The following is a 17,611-nucleotide window of genomic DNA, read 5'->3' on the forward strand; positions in this document are numbered from 1 at the left end:
AAGAAATGTAGTTGACCCTAGAAAGAACACGGCTTGTTTTTTGTCCTGTCCCCAGGTTTTGTGCAGTATTACAATTCAGCTCCATTCACGTGAATGGAACTGAGCTTTAAAACCCCCACACCCAAACTGAGGACAGGAGAGGTGCTGTTTCTGGAAGAAGATGGACATGGTTTTCCAAGTCTAAAAAAACCCCCCTTCGTACAAAAAGTATCCCAAGCTTCCTCCCTTAAAGGGATTATCCAGCATTAGAAAAACATGGCCACTTTCTATCAGAGACAACACCACTCTGTTTGGGTGGAGTTTTGCAACTCAGTTCCATTGAAGTGAATGGAGCTTAAATGCAAACCACACCTGACCTGGACACAAGTCGTGCTGTCTCTGGAAGAAAGTGGCCATGTTTTCCTAATGCTGGATAACCCCTTTATAATATATTCCTCAGCCATGCCCCCTCCTCCTCCTCCTCCTCCTCCTAAGGGGCCCTATTACACGGGACAATTATCGTGCGAAAAATCGTGAAATTGTTCGTATTGAAACGATAATCATTCTGTGTAATTGCAGGCAACAATTATAAAATCGTTCGTATGTCGTTGATTTAGATCTGAACCTAAAATTATCGTTAATCGTTCTCTAATCGTTCGATGTAATTCCACGTTCATTCGCTCAAGTTCCGCGTTTTTTTACTAAACGTTCAGTGTAATTGCACATTGTTCATTGTTTTGCTGGGATCAGAAGGCGTAAAACGATTATAGTAACGATTGCAATTACGATCATAAGGGCCCTATTCCACCGGACGATTATCGTTCGCTTAATGGTTAACGATCTCAAACGACCGCTATTGCGAAAGACTTGAAAACGCTTACTCATTTCCATGGAGCAATAATCGTTACTTATGATCGTATTTGCGATAGTTTTTTCTTCGCTATTGCGTTCGTATCTACTGCGAACGACTGAACGACGTCTTATTCAATGTAAACGATTTGTGAATGTTTTGCGGACGAGCAACGATAAAAATAGGTCCAGGTCTTATAAAGCGATCAACGATTTCTTGTTCTGTCGTTAATTGTTAACTGCATTTCATCCGAACGATTATCTTTTAGATTCGAACGATTTAACGATAATCTGAACGATAATCGTCCGGTGGAATAGGGCCCTAACTAAAGATAATCGTTCCGTGTAAACGCAGCATTAGTTGCCCCTAGCAACCAATCAGATTTCTCTTTTCATTCCTCACAGACTCAAAATGAAAGGTGGAATCTGATTGGTTGCTAGGGGCAACTGAGACAATTTTACTTTTAAACCAGTTTGATAAATCTCCCCCATGTGTTTCAGGAACATACAGAAAAGCATAAAACAGGAAGTAACTATTATCTCCTTTTCCTTCCATCAGTATTACTGTCCCTTTAAGAAATTTGGCAATACAATAGGTGCACGTTCCCACTGAATTCTGCTTTCCCCTTGTATTTTCTTGGTCCATCTCGCCCGATGTTTCATATCTATTTACGACACACAACAATACAAACATTAAATAAAGTGACGGAATGATCCAATAGTTTCCAAACTTAATAAAAAATGTCAAATATTTGATTGTTTTTAGCTGAAACCAGAGGGAAGCAGAGCGTGTGCGTCCCACAGAGGTGGCGCCATCTGACAATGGGACGTTTGTTCCCCTTTTTTTTCCCTGTGACTGTCATAAAAATTAGAGTGACTGTGGCAGCTCCACACATCACGTAGGCCCCCGGCGACACGGTCGGGCGAGCGCAGGCAGGCGGCACGGTCATGTAGCAGGTTACACATATAATATGTCATCATCGGTAACGCCACAGGACACTTAAAAAGCTCCAAACCGCGGAAGAAGCGACGCGACGAGGAAATTGTGAGCGAAGGACAAGACCGGGCAGAGCACCCAGCAGGGTCTGACATTAGATCTGCAGGATGAACGGCCGACGCCAATCAGTCGAGTTTGCCCCATTTTGTGGAATCTACGCCCACGCTGTTTGCCGATGACTCATCTGGAGTATATAGATCTGGATTTACAGATTATATACACAAGGTTTCCACTGCGAACGTGAATATATGTAATGATAATGGAGTAATGGAATAATCACCTCTCCACCATGGGGGGGGGGGGGGTCACTTACTTATCACGTTATAATCATTCTGCCCTTATTATGATCAACGCTGAATATACTGAGCAGCAGCCTATGTGAACAAGCAGAGCTGCAGTGTAAAGCATGGCGGTGGGAAAGAGCGGAAGTTTAAGGGCCCTATTCCACGGGATGATTATCGTTAATTCGTTCGAATCTAAACGATAATCATCGGTTGAGTAGCAGTTAACGATTAATGACCGAACGAGAAATCGTTGATCATTTAATAAGACCTGGACCTATTTTTATCGTTGCTCGTTCGCATTGAATAAGAAGTCGTTCGCAGTAGTGACAAAGGCAATAGCGACGACAAGATGACCGCAAGAACGATCATAAGTGACGATTATTGTTCCATGTAAGTAGGTGAACGATTTCAGGTCTTTCGCAATAGCGGTCGTTAACGATTATGCGAATGATAATCGTCCCGTTGAATAGGGCCCTAAGGCAGAAGGTAGATTTCACACTACAACAATGTCTGGTATGAACTGCAGTATAAAGCATGGCAAAGAGAGACACCAACTGGAGCCTGATCCCGCAGCTGGTAGATTTCAGACTCCAATAGACATTGCAGCTAACCTGAATTTATTGACCATTGCTGAGCCTTAAAGGGGTACTCCAGCAAAAAAAATAAATAAATAAAAAAATCTTTCAAAACAACTGATCCCAGCCAGTGCCAGAGGTTTGTAAGTTTGAAAAAGAAAATCTCCAGTCTTCCAGGACTTAAAATCTGCTGTATGTTCTGCAGAAAGTAATGTATTCTTTCCAGTCTGACAGAGTGCTCTCTGCTGCAACCTCTGTCTGTGACAGGAACTGTCCAGACCAGTAGCAAATCCCCATAGAAAAACCTCTCCTGCTCTCCAGACTGGAAGGAATACGCTCTGGACAGTTCCTGACCTGGACAGAGATGGCAGCAGAGAGCACTGTGTCAGACTGGAAAGAATACACCACTTCCTGTAGGACACACAGCAGCTGATAAGTACTGGAAGACTGGAGATTTTTAATAGAAGTAAATTACAAATCTATATAACTTTTTTTTTGCTGGAGTAACCCTTTAATGGTCACTTATATGAATGTATGGATAGATTCTGCTGCAGGAGGGGCTCATGACAAAGTTACAGCAAGGTGCAACATTCTCCTTAGGCCGCCTCCTAACCAATACGCAGTCCTGTGATAGGTATAGGATATAACACCAGAGGTATAGGATATAACACCAGTGGTTATTCTGTCACCGTCAGTGGAATACATGCCTCATTCATATGAGACCAAACACCGAGGCCACAGATGACTTACAAGACGCTCATCTATATGACACCATTGTGCCGCAGGCACCATCTATAGGGGAAAATTCTGCAAGATAGAGAGTCCATTGCTGAGAGCCAGGACTGATCTGGTAATAGTGAATAATGTATCACTGATGTACGTCATTGGGAAGCTAAGGAATAGGGTCATAGAAATGACTGTGGGGACTTACTGGGTGGAAAAGCAGCAGGAGGGTCCACTGGAAGAGCCAGGTCAGAGAAGACATTATAGATAGAGAAATCTTATCAGGAACAACTGCCTACTCTGTGCCCGCACCTACCTAAGATTCCTGGCATCACTGGCAGCTGACGCCAGGCTAAGGGCCACATCACTGCCAGCTGACGCCAGGCTAAGGGCCACATCACTGCCAGCTGACGCCAGGCTAAGGGCCTCATCACTGGCAACTGACGCCAGGCTAAGAGCCCCATCACTGGCAGCTGACGCCAGGCTAAGGGCCACATCACTGCCAGCTGACGCCAGGCTAAGGGCCACATCACTGCCAGCTGACGCCAGGCTAAGGGCCTCATCACTGGCAGCTGACGCCAGGCTAAGGGCCACATCACTGCCAGCTGACGCCAGGCTAAGGGCCTCATCACTGGCAACTGACGCCAGGCTAAGGGCCACATCACTGCCAGCTGACGCCAGGCTAAGGGCCACATCACTGGCAGCTGACGCCAGGCTAAGGGCCACATCACTGCCAGCTGACGCCAGGCTAAGGGCCTCATCACTGGCAACTGACGCCAGGCTAAGAGCCCCATCACTGGCAGCTGACGCCAGGCTAAGGGCCACATCACTGGCTGTTGTCGTGCAAAAAATCGTTATATCGTTCGAATTTAAACTATAATCGTTCTGTGTAATTGCAGGCAACGATCGAAGAATCGTTCGTATGTTGTATGATCGTTGATTTAGATCTGAACCTAAAATTATCGTTAATCGTTCGCTGTAATTCCACATTCATTCGCTGTAGTTCCGCATTTCTTCACTAATCGTTCAGTGTGATTGCACATTGTCCATTGTTTTGCTGGGATCAGCAGGAGTAAACGATCAAAGTAACGTTCGCAATAACGATCATAGTAACGATCGTAACGAACGACCATCGTTCTGTGTAATATGGTGAACGATAAACAATCTCGTTTGCGATCATTTATCGTTAATCGTTAAATATCGCTCCGTGTAATAGAACCCTAAGAGCAGCTGACGCCAGCCTAAGAGCCACATCACATCAAAAACTTTAAAAAAAAATTAAAAAAATCACCAATACAGACATATTTGGCACAGAAACGGTGTTAGCGCTTAATTTCAAAGCTAAAGATACCAGTGTAAGGACGCAAAGTCTGCTACCTTCTAAACACCTGGACAATCCCTGTACATAGGGTATCGTTCACACCTCAATCACGCAATGCACTCACATCACATTTTATAACTTTTTTGTTGTTGTCAGCTGTGTAACTATATAGAGGTAATAAAACCTTTGTATGGTTCTCCCTCTGTACTCTCTATAACCTCCCCTATATGAAGCGGTATAGTTACGGCTCACCTGCTGGAGGGTATGATACGCCTCTAGGCCTGTCCTCACTCTTGTGAGCCACAGATTAGGAAAGGGAAGAAGAACCTCGGGTCCTCCAGCTGTTGCAAAACTACAATTTGCATCATGCCTGGTCAGCAGGGCCTGGGTTAGGGAATAGGATGCATACAAGGCTGGGCATGATGGGAGTTGTAGTTTTTTAATAACTGGAGAGCCACAGGTTAAGAAGCACTGATGCATTAGCGGATCCATTGTCCTGAGCTTCCCAGCATTCCTCAGGCTGCAGACCACTATTCGCCATACCTCCCAACTTTTTGGACGGCTAAAGAGGGACACTCTTTATAGACATTTTAATACTTTTTAATGCAAGGATGCAATCATACATACAGGATCTGCTGCAGACTGATGCAATCACACATACAGGATATGGTGCAGATTGCTGCCATCACACATCCAGGATCTGCTGCACATTGCTGCAATCACACATCCAGGATCTGCTGCAGATTGATACAATCACACATACAGTATCTGCTGCAGATTGCTGCCATCACACATACAGGATCTGCTGCAGATTGCTGCCATCACACATACAGGATCTGCTGCAGATTGCTGCCATCACACATCCAGGATCTGCTGCAGATTGCTGCAATCACACATCCAGGATCTGCTGCAGATTGATACAATCACACATACAGTATCTGCTGCAGATTGCTGCCATCACACATACAGGATCTGCTGCAGATTGATACAATCACACATACAGGATATGGTGCAGATTGCTGCCATCACACATCCAGGATCTGCTGCAGATTGCTGCCATCACACATCCAGGATCTGCTGCAGACTGATGCAATCACACATCCAGGATATGGTGCACATTGCTGCCATCACACATCCAGGATCTGCTGCAGATTGATACAATCACACATACAGTATCTGCTGCAGATTGCTGCCATCACACATCCAGGATCTGCTGCAGATTGCTGCCATCACACATCCAGGATCTGGTGCAGATTGCTGCCATCACATGTACTAATATGCATTTAGTTTCATTGATATCTGCCATACCTCCCAAGTGTTCCTCTTTTGGAGGGACAGACCCTACTTTTAAGCCACGTCCCTGTGTCCCTCTTTTTGACCTATTATTTAGATTTGCATTAATTTTTATGTTGCTCTAGAATTAGAAAGTGTCTGGTTCCTTACTGTATAATAGACCCAAACTTTCATATTATTCTATCATGAGGTGCAAGTTCAATCCTAAAAATTGTTATATTCAGATGAATCATGTGACATTATGGCCGCTGTCACACATGCAGACTCACTGATTTCTATGGCCCCATACACACACCTGTAGGTGTTACGGATCTGTTATGGGGCCGTGATCTGTGCCGCAAAAAAACAAAAAACGATTAAGCCATTGTGCGTCCATGTCACCTATGTGACAGGGGGTCCCTGCCAATGCGGACACTTACTGACACACATTTGTAATCTGGTCCACAATAACCATCCTGTCCATGGTTCCGCAATTACATATAGGGTTACTGATGTGTGAATAGGACCTAAGGATGCCGTCACACATACAGGATCTGCTGCAGATTTGCAGATATCCATATGTCCCAACTTTTTGGACAGCCAAAGAGGGACTAGGGCCCTATTACACCAACAGATTATCTGACAGATTTTTGTAAGCCAAAGCCAGGAATGGATTTAAAAAGACCAGGAATCTCAGTCTTTCCATTGTTACCTGTTCTCTGTTTATAGACCATTCCTGGCTTTGGCTCAAAAAAATCTGTCAGATAATCTGCTGGTGTAATAGGGCCCCTAGTCCACATTTGCAGGGACCCCCTGTCATACAGGTGACGCAAATGCACAATGGCTTAAAGGGGTTATCCAGTTCTACAAAAACATGGCCACTTTCCCCCCTCTCTTGTCTCCAGATTGGGTGGGGTTTCAAACTCAGTTCCATTGAAGTAAATGGAGCTTAATTGCAAACCGCACCTGACCTGGAGACAAGAGAGGGGGGAAAGTGGCCATGTTTTGCCTGGATAACCCCTTTAATCTTTTTTTTGCAGCATGCAAAAGCATGTCCCCAAAACGGATCCGTAACATCTACAGGTGTGTGAGCAAGTGCGTGTGTGTATGGGGCCATAGAAATCAGTGAGTCTGCATGTGTGAAATAATGTGTGGCATGGGCCATAATGTCACATGCTTCATCTGAATATAAAAAATTTTTGGATCCAGCTTGCACCACATGATGGAATAATATGCAAGTTTGGGTCTATTATACAGTAAGGATCCAGACACTTTTTAGAGCAACATAGAACATTTACTAATGCCAATCTAATTCCTAGGTCAAAAAGAGGGACATGTAAGGGGCAAAGAGGGACAGAGGGACATGGGTCAAAAGTAGGGACTGTCCCTCCAAAAGAGGGACACTTGGGAGGTAAGCATTCCTGGTATAGGCACTGTACAGTTAGATCAGGCCTGACTTTATCTACAGTACACTAAAAGTGAAACAGGATGGAGGGTGAGCGGTCACAAGATAATCTCAAGAGTCATTGACCACGTTTGACCGAGAACAACAGCTTCATCTCGTATAAACTACTGAACAAGTTGCTCTTTTATTGACAAAAAACTTTTTGCAAAACGACCCTAACCTGCTGAGTTTACACTCTAATCTACAGGAGCCATCTACTATTTACCCTAAGTCTATTAGTGCTCTTAAAGGGACCCTAATAGCCCTATTCCACGGAACGATTATCGTTCATAAACTCGCTCCAACGACCGCTCGTTAACAATAATCGCTTAGTGGAATTGGTGTAAACGAGCGAACGACAAAGGAAAAATCGTTATACTGTCGTTCAAAATTGTTTTTCAGCATGTCGAAAGAAAAATCATTGGTCTTTGAAAGATAATTCGCTAATCGGTTCGTAAAATTTGAAATCTTTCAGGTTTAAAAGAAAGTAGGTGTGTCGTATGGTCATGATCACCCCGGCAAACGTTTTAAACGACCATGTAACGACCGCAAAATAATCTTTACACTACATATATCGTTCACGTTATGTGTTATCGTTCGCTATAAAAAAATAGTTTAGTGATCGTTAACGAGTGATCGTTGGAGCGAGTTTATGAACGATAATCGTTCCGTGGAATAGGGCTATAACCCTAAAGCAGGGATGGGGAACCTTCGGCCCTCCAGGTGTTGCAAAACTACAATTCCCATCATGCCTGGACGGTCAACTATAGCTTTGGCTGTCCAAGCATGATCGGAATTGTAGTTTGGCAACAGCTGGAGGGCCGATGGTTCCCCATCCCTGCCCTAAAGGCTTCAACTTATAATAGTTCTGGAGCGTCTGATACCAGTCACATATATAGAAGGTTCTCAGCCCAGGAGATAGGCGACATGTCATTCATTTCTATCCTCAGCCTAAAATAGCTTATTATAGAGAGCAGTACAATGTAGGCCATGCAAACGCATAATGGCTGATAACAGAGAGCAATAGATTGCATTGACCTATATAGAAAAATAGAGCAGCAACTGCAATCGGCCTCTTCCCAGACTGAAATGGCTGATAACAGAGAACAATAACAAATACAGAGGGGGCTGCAGGTCAATGTCCCTTTAACCCAGGAGTAAGGAACCTTGGCTCTCCAGCTGTTGCAAAACTACAACTCCCATCATGCCTGGACAGCTAAAGCTTTAGCTACCCCTGCACATTTTAGAAGGTTAAACTGCAAGCTCTTCGGCCCAGTGTTCCTGATTTGTTTGTTACGTAAGTGCCGGTATACGCTGTATTCTGGTTAACGTTTCTACGGTCATAGTCACAGAATATTTAAAGGGGTCCTACACCCTCATAACCACCTCCCCCATGATGGCGGAATGTGAACAAGTGGCAAAAAGTTACATTTCGGCCCAATTGCTGCTTTGCTATTATAATACTGTGAATCCCCTAACATACATACACTATATCGGGTTATTGGGGGGGGGGGGGGGGCTAAGCAGTGTTTTATTACTGAACCTATAAGAATGGCGCAGACCTCCGCAGTCATGTGGTCGATGTTATTTGCCATGATGCGTTTCCATCAAAACTTTTTCGATAATGTCCCACAGTATACACACAGCGGATGTCACTGCACCCCCTGTATACGTGACCGCTACTATACGTAGACCACAGTATATAAAATAATATAATAAAATGATGCAGCAACCCTATACTAATAGAGTATAACAACAAAGTGTCCCGCAAGATGCAATGGTCACAGCTACCCATCAAGGTCGCAGCTGCTGCGGAACCTCTTCACGCAAGTTTTCCCCTTCCACGTCACGTGGCTCCACTTATCCCAGTATGAACCCCCCCCCCTTATCCCTCCAGCACTGCAGCTGTGTCTTATTTACACCGCAGTCCATCTGTAATGCAGGAAGACTCCACAACACAGGGACACATGCCAAGGACTGGGCCCCCCGACTACTCCGCAGACCGTGTGCCAGATCACCCAACAAAGTAGCCAAGCTCCCCGCCACCCCAATATATGATAGTATAAAGGAGAACTCACGCCCTGGCTTTTGGGAATCCCATGGAGAGTAGGATTTCGAGGGATGATCCATGTTTGATGGTCCCGGTGCGGTGCTGCCTGTTCTTCCTGGGGATGATCTTGCTGTACAGGTCGTCTTTTGCAGCCATGGTAGGAGAAGGGGTTAACGTATCATCCCTCAGCATAGAGCCATGTCACAGCCAGCAGCAGCTTGTGATAAGAGGCAGTAGTATCAGCCGCTTCCTGGTGCTGCAGTCACAGGCAGGCAAGGAAGTGACACATTGTAGAAGTAGCCCTGACATAAGACCCCCCTGTCCCCTCCTGCTGCCAGGTAATAGTCATGTTTGAATGGATCAAAAAAGATGTGTCTTCCAGGCACACTCCCCCCCCTCCCCTCCTTCTTAAAGGGGCAGCGTAGCAATCTTATTTGTCAGCAATAAGGAATTCACAGCTACTGCCCATTCTGTGCACATTCAGTTCTTCTGGCAGACAATGCTCTTCTCCAGCTGCCCCCCGGTGGCGGAAACTGATTACTGCAACGGGAACATTTCTATCAATGGGGGTTTAATTCACAAATTTCTGACACGCCTGCGGGGCTGAGGTTACTAGAGATTAGATAGGAAGTATGGTGGATTGGGAAGACGCAGGGCTTAGATGACCAGAAAATCAGACTAAAGATACACTTTATTTATAGCGATTCATCATAGTATAGATTCCTGTAGTGATGTGTTTACACGGAGCGATAATTCGCCCAATCAACCGTTTAACGATTTTGAAGCAACAATTTGGTTTTTATAACGATCAGCGTTTAGATCGTTATTGCGATCGTTTTTAAGATCGCTTACAGGGGTTATCCAGCGCTACAAAAACATGGCCACTTTTCCCCCTACTGTTGTCTCCAGTTCAGGTGCGGTTTGCAAATAAGCTCCATTTACTTCAATGGAACTGAGTTTCAAAACCCCACCCAAACTGGAGACAACAGTAGGGGGAAAGTGGCCATGTTTTTGTAGCGCTGGATAACCCCTTTAAGCCTATCGTTTACATAGCGTGAATCTTTGAAAGACTGCAAATTTTTAGCGAACCAACAACGATTTGAGAACATTCTGAAAGACCAAAATGAACGATTTCTCGCTCGTTGCTTGATCGTTTGCTGTGTTTACACGGAACGATTATCGCTCAAAAGCGATCGTCATTGCGAAAATTCGAACGATAATCGTTCTGTATAGACGCAGCATAGGGCAGGGGTGTCAGACTTGTGGTCCTCCAGCTGTTGCAAAACTACAATGCCCATCATGCCTGGACAGCCTTCGGCATGATGGGCATTGTAGTTTTGCAACAGCTGGAGGGACGTAACTTTGTCGCCTGTGCTCTAGTCCATGAAAACGTTCTGCAGGACAGGATGGCTTCTCGAAGCTTCTCGCATGTTCTGTACAGTCCATTCTATGCCACAGATCTGGGAACTGGGATGCCAGGGAAGCAAGGAAAACTCGCTGCCACGTTCCTGGAGCCAACCCATGACTATCTGACCCTTGTGGATGGTGGTTGTCCGGCTGCCATAGGGTAAATAGCTGCCCTGGTAGGATGAACTTGCTCGGCCACAAGAGTGTACGCAAGGAGGCAGCTTAACTGTCCTAACTGCTGCCATTCTCATCTTGTATTGGCATCTTCAGGATAGCCACCTGCCTTGGGCACCACCACCTACCCAGCTTGGAGAATCCATAGAAAAAGGAAGCACTGCTTCAGTTGTAGCTGTGACTGACAGAAGCCACTTTCTCCTTGCCTGTCTAGTAGGCCACAGGAAACTATAGACCTGCCGTCTACAAGAGGAAGGAAGTGGCTTAAGACTTGTGTGTCCTAGCACAGGCGCACATCATAATGTCACCTTGGGGAGAAGGAAGAAGAGCATGCTGTTTGGGGTCGGAACAGGGAGATCATAAGATTCTTTTTTTTTTAATGTTGGCAAAGGGGGAACTTCATACTTACCTACTGGTGGAACGTGCCTGCCTAATGTAAGGAATTACCAACCTACTATGGTGACCTATTTACCTACTGGTAACACCTACCTACCAAATTTGGGGACGACCTATTCTTCATTTATGTGTCACCAAGGGGGACAGTATTACCATGTAGTTCATTATGGTTGGGGAAAAAGTCAGGAGGGTGCTGGAAAAGTAAGGATATGTGCAGTGTTGGACTGGCCCACCAGAGGACCGGAGGAGCCTCCGGTGGGCCCCCAGCTCAGAACCTGCAGCAACACTGACTGACATGTCATTTCTCACTTGTTCTCCATTGGTGGGCTCCCAGGATCATTTCCTCTGGTGGGCCCCAGATACCCCAGTCCAACACTGGGTATGTGCACACTACGGAATCCGAGCGGATCACCCACCACGGTGCCATAGACTCCATTCTATGGTCAGGCAGATTCCACCGTTCGCCCATAGAATGAACCGGTTCATTCTTTGGGAACACGGCGGAATCCACCTGTGTATAGAATGGAGTCTATGGCACCGTGGTGGGTGATCCGCTCGGATTCCGTAGTGTGCACATACCCTAAAAGCCTAAGATGTTTGTGTAGCAGAGACAAGTTGCTGCACTCTTCATTCGGCCCGGCCTGACAATCTGGTGCACCGGGCAAATGCCTGGTGGGCCGGCCAGGCTTCATAATTACATTTTACATTATTAAAAACTAACTGCACCATCATGGTGGTCTGGGCTGGATGTAGAGGAAAAGAGGGAAGACTGTGATTGGAGAAGATATCACTGAACTGTATTCACGGTCGGCAGAGCCTGTGTACAGCTGGTATAACACTGTAACAAATCCATCTACAGAAATCCGAGGAGCCAGGGTGCTCCCCTCCCAACACCACCAATATGCCATCTCCACCAGCCTGACCTGTTCACACCTGACAGGATGGAGCCATACATTCCTGGATTTCCCCATCTAATGTGGATTCACACTGAAACCGATCTGATTGTGGTGGCTTTATATTTATTTCTCTTACTGTGCTGGAGCTTATTGAGCTGTTCATCCTGAGCTTCCGTGTGCGTCATGCCAGAACTGCAGGGAAGATGGACACCCAAGTATTACAGATAAGAGCAGAGGACATAATACTGCACAGAAATGAAGATCTGGGTGTAATTTAGGGTCGCTGGAAAGCTTGGTGTCAGACTATATGTAACAACATAGAAAAAGTGGAAGTAGCACTGGTGTGCCTGGCCTAGTCCATCTGGCCCAGCAGTCTGATGTCTGGATCAGCCCTGATGAAGAGGAGGGTAGCCTCCTTGAAACACGTAGCTGAATGCAAATAAAGAACTTTTTTCACCAGAACATGGAGTACTGACTCCACGTTCTGGTGAAAAAAATTATTTATTTGCATTCAGCTACGTGTTTCAAGGAGGCTACCCTCCTCTTCATCAGGGCTGATCCAGACATCAGACTCCTGGGCCAGACGGATTGCGCCAGGAAAGCCACCGCTTTTTCCACTGTGCTAATCTTGCTGATGGAACTTGTGTGTAAATCTGTGTAAACGCACCATAATTCAGTACGACCCCATCAGGCGAGCGTGCATACTGTGTACTCGTGTTTGTAGCTCCCTCAGTTAGTTCTCCTGCATATGCAGCGCCTATTGCTTTTTTTTTTTTTAGTCATTTATATATATATATATATATATATATATATATATATATGTATATATAACAACCACCATACACTGGTCATGTGGTTATGTTATTCCAGATGACCAAATAGCTCAGGAATGAATGAAGAATGCCACACAAGGAAGTGACCAGAACAGAAAAGCAACTCATATTCATTAGGACTATAGACATAAGTATACAGCCCTCCAGCCACTGGCAGCTATATGTAGCACACAGGGGCTGCCCATATATCTGCTCCAGCCTCCCAGCAGCTTTCAGGTGGGTCACAATCTCCAGGATGTTGAAGCTTGTACATCAGCTCTTCTGACTGCCCCCTCCCCTAAATGTCTAGGTAGGAAGCACAATATGAGATTTCTCATACTAACCGATTACTCAGAAAATTACGTTTTCATCTGTCACGCACCAGTTCCCATGCAAAGTGCCTGCTGGGCAGGGAGGTGTCCTGGCAGCTACCACACTGCACAGTGCTGCCCCCTCCAGGCTTCTGCTTTCTCTGCAGCCCCACCATAAAAATGTAATGCGAGTATTCACCAACCTGTAGCTCAACTAGAAATCCCAGCATGCCCCAATAACCTTAGACCCCATGCTCAGAGGCTGGGTGCATAAGTGGTGGCTTCCTGCTTTTTTTTTTAGAGTCATTGAGCAGCCTGGTTCATCTAATTCTCATTACTGTCCATACTAGGGCCTCTTTTTTTTTTTTGCAGAACGGATTGCAGCCCAATACACAACACGGATGTGTCCATTGAAATACATTGCTCCTATTTTTCTGCAGATCCGCAATTGCAGACAGGAACAGGATGTGTGAATAGGGCCTGAGCAGGCCTGAAACGCAACATCCCAGCTCCCCCCTCAAGCCAGGAAGGGGCCAGGGTCCGGAGCAGCAGTATGCAGACACCAGTGCTGGAGCCTGGGAGGTAAATGCATGTTTTTTTTTATCCTCCGCTTTCCCGGCACTTAAAGGGGTTATCCAGCGCTATAAAAATATGACTACTTCCCCCCCCCCTCTCGTCTCCAGTTCAGGTGCAGTTTGCAATAAAGCTTCATTTACCTCAATGGAACAGAGTTCCAAACCCCACCCAATCTGGAGACAAGAGGGGGAAAAAAAAAAGTGGCCATGTTTTTGTAGCACTGGATAACATCTTTAGGTTACAAACCCACTTGGCGGGTCTGCAGCGAGTCTCCAGATCGCTCGCTGCAGATCCCGGCCCTATGCTTTTAATGGCAGACAAACACGCAGCAGGGATGTACATCCCTGCTGCGAGTTTGTCTGCAGCCCTCCACATTAACCCCCCGGCCGCCGGAGCTGATACTTCACCTGATCCCGGCTCCGGCGGTTCCCGATGTCTTCAGCAAGCCGGAACGGGGACCAGGTGAAGTATATGCTCCAGCCAGCCGCCCGCAGCCCCGGGCTGCCGGGGCTGCGGGGGGGGGCGATCGGGCGGCCGGGGCTGCGGGCGGCTGGCTGGAGCATATACTTCACCTGGTCCCCGCTCCGGCTTGCTGAAGACATCGGGAACCGCCGGAGCCGGGATCAGGTGAAGTATCAGCTCCGGCGGCCAGGGGGTTAATGTGGAGGGCTGCAGACAAACTCGCAGCAGGGATGTACATCCCTGCTGCGTGTTTGTCTGCCATTAAAAGCATAGGGCCGGGATCTGCAGCGAGTCTCGCTGCAAAAACGCAGCATGGAGACTCGCTTCAGACCCGCCAAGTGGGTTTGTAACCTTAAGAATAAAGTCTCTGCCCAGACTTCTCCTTTAAAGGGTTATGCACTACTAGAAAAGAATGTCCACTTTCTTCCAGAAACAAACACCACTCTTGCCTCTAGTTTGGGTGCAGTTTTGCAATTGCGCTTACTCACGTCAATGGAACAGAGCTACAAAACCACACCCAAACTGGAAGAAAGCAGACATGTTTTACCAAGCCTGGATAACCTTTGTCTCTGGCAAGATGGTGGGAACTTAAAGGGGTTGTCCAGCGATAAAAAATTATTCACAGAATAACACACATTACAAAGTTATACAACTTTGTAATGTATGTTATGTCTGTGAATGGCCCCCTTCCCCGTGTTTCCCCCCACCCACGCTAGACCCGGAAGTGTGGTGCATTATACTCACCGCATCTCGTGCCGTCCACGGTCTCCGATCCTCAGCAGTGACGTCTTCTTCGGGAGGCCGGCGGATCTTCCAGAGTGCCGGCCACCCTCTGCAGCGTCATCCGAAGCTCAGCCGCGATTGGCTGAGCATAACTGTGCTCAGCCAATCGCGGCTGAGCGGCTGATGACGCGGCCACGTCATTAGCCGCTCAGCCGCGATTGGCTGAGCATAACTGTGCTCAGCCAATCGCGGCTGAGCTTCGGATGACGCTGCAGAGGGCGGCCGGCACTCGGGAAGATCCGCTGGCCTCCCGAAGAAGACGTCACTGCTGAGGATCGGAGACCGTGGTCGGCACGCGACAGGTAATGTATAGCGCACCACACTTCCGGGTACACGGGTGGGGGTGGTGGGACACGGGGAAGGGGGCCATTCACAGACATAACATACATTACAAAGTTGTATAACTTTGTAATGTGTGTTATTCTGTGAATAATTTTTTCATCGCCGGACAACCCCTTTAATGTCTATCCTGCTATTATTAAAGGAGTTATCCAGCGCTACAAAAACATGACCACTTCCCCCCCACTGTTGTCTCCAGTTTGGGTGTTGGTTTTGAAACTCCGTTCCATTGAAGTAAATGGAGCTTAATTGCAAACCGCACCTGAACTGGAGACAAGAGAGGGGGGGAAAGTGGCCATGTTTTTGTAGCGCTGGATAACCCCTTTAAAGAATTGAGATCAAGATGTCCCCATTCCTCATCACTGCCTTCACAGCTCCACGCAGGTCATGCTGCTCATAAGTTCAGGACAACTTGGCACAGGAAATGCCTGCTCAGCCAGGGATCATCACCACTTGCTACATGAATACTTCCCTCCCCAACATACTGCAGATGGGCTTTACAGACTCACCATAGAATCCATCTCTCCTGCAGGGAGATACAGACAAAAGCCATAAGCTTCTCCTGGCTGCTCCTAGTGATCAGTGGAGGTTTGAACACTCCAGTCTCCAAGAAACTTTGACATGTATCTATAAATAAAAGGTTTTCTTTTTTAAACAGAATTGCTTTAGAAAGTTTATGGACAGAGACACCTTTAACCAGGACACGTAGGGCTAAGTCCACATGGAAAAGTTCACTTTTTACAGTGGAGAAATTGCCCTGAATCATATTTAGCATGCTGCTCATATGAAGATCCACGTAACCTGACCTTCACACCGTAAAAATTCAGCTTATGCAACATGTGACTTTGTAACTATTATTCTGATCCGTAAAATCTATAATAAGGACATGTAAAAGCTTCAATCTAAGTTCCCACATCTACCATAACCCTGTGTCTAGAGGGCTCAACAAGTAAGGGCGGCAGGCAGCCCATCTTATGTAACTATGGAGCGCTGACGCCCAGGAAAAGGATTTTAGTTGGTTGCCCAAATAGTCGATCACTTTTAGTCAGTAGTACTGAAAACCCCTGAATGCAGAGTGATGAAGCATAAGGGCCCTTTTACACGGAAAGATTATCTGCCAAAGTTTTGAAGCCAAAGCCAGGAATGGACTATAAACAGAGCAGGTAATAAAGGAAAGCCTGAGATTTCTCTTTTCAAATCCATTCCTGGTTTTGGCTTTAAATCTTTGGCAGATAATCTGTCAGATAATCTTTCAGTGTAAAAGGGCCCTAAGGAACTGCTTGGCTTCTCAATCACCTGCCTCTAATATACTGACTTAAAGGGTCATCCAGGCTTACCCACTCTGGTCTCCAGTAAGCGTTTTGCAACTCTTTTCCAATGAAATGAATGGAGCTTAAAGGGTTACTCCAGGCTGGAGTTATTTTTAGTGTATGGGTGGGGAGGGGATTGATCTAAAGGCTGCCGGTCACTTACCTCCCCGTTCTCCTGTCCAGCTGCCGCTCAGACTAGGAAATGGCAGTGGGACAGGAGAAAGGGGCGGCATGATCTGGAACCCGGCGATGCAACCGATTTTTCTAGAAGTGGCCATGTTTTTCAAAGCCTGGATAACCCTTTCAACTGGGAATAGTAAACTGCAGCCTCTTTGCAACATTCAGAAATCTCCTACATTGTGTACACAGCCCCTCTGCACAGCTATGCATCCTCATAGTGACCCTGCAGTCAGGTTACTTAATCTTCGTAGAGCAGGGGCATCAAACTCAACTTTCCAGCTGTTGCAGAACTACAATTCCCATCATGCCTGATAGCTAAAGCTTTGGCTGTCTAGGCATGAAGGGAATTGTAATTTAGCAAAAGCTGAAGGGCTGCTAGTTTGCGATTTAGAGGATAGGGATGGAGACCGATATGACTGCAGGAGCAGACTTTATTTTATGCAGAGTTGCCTGCGGCCATCCATATAGACC

General features: G+C 46.3%; 1 protein-coding gene across 3 annotated transcripts in view; it reads right to left on the reverse strand.

Annotated features, from left to right (window-relative positions):
• UBASH3B (ubiquitin associated and SH3 domain containing B) overlaps positions 1 to 16,215 on the reverse strand; it is an 83,969-nt gene extending 67,754 nt beyond the window's left edge. For 2 of the 3 annotated variants that reach the window (XM_069948496.1, XM_069948495.1), the window contains exon 1: positions 9,523 to 9,841. In XM_069948496.1, the coding sequence (XP_069804597.1) occupies positions 9,523 to 9,686 (164 nt within the window). In that variant the 5' untranslated portion in view covers positions 9,687 to 9,841. Of the gene's footprint in view, positions 1 to 9,522; positions 9,842 to 16,159 lie in introns of those variants that run through there. The other variant, XM_069948498.1, reaches the window with a different exon arrangement.
• Between the last annotated feature and the right edge of the window lie 1,396 nt (positions 16,216 to 17,611).

The sequence above is a fragment of the Dendropsophus ebraccatus genome, chromosome 12 (assembly GCF_027789765.1).
Source record: "Dendropsophus ebraccatus isolate aDenEbr1 chromosome 12, aDenEbr1.pat, whole genome shotgun sequence".
In the NCBI taxonomy this organism is placed as follows: Eukaryota; Metazoa; Chordata; class Amphibia; order Anura; family Hylidae; genus Dendropsophus; species Dendropsophus ebraccatus.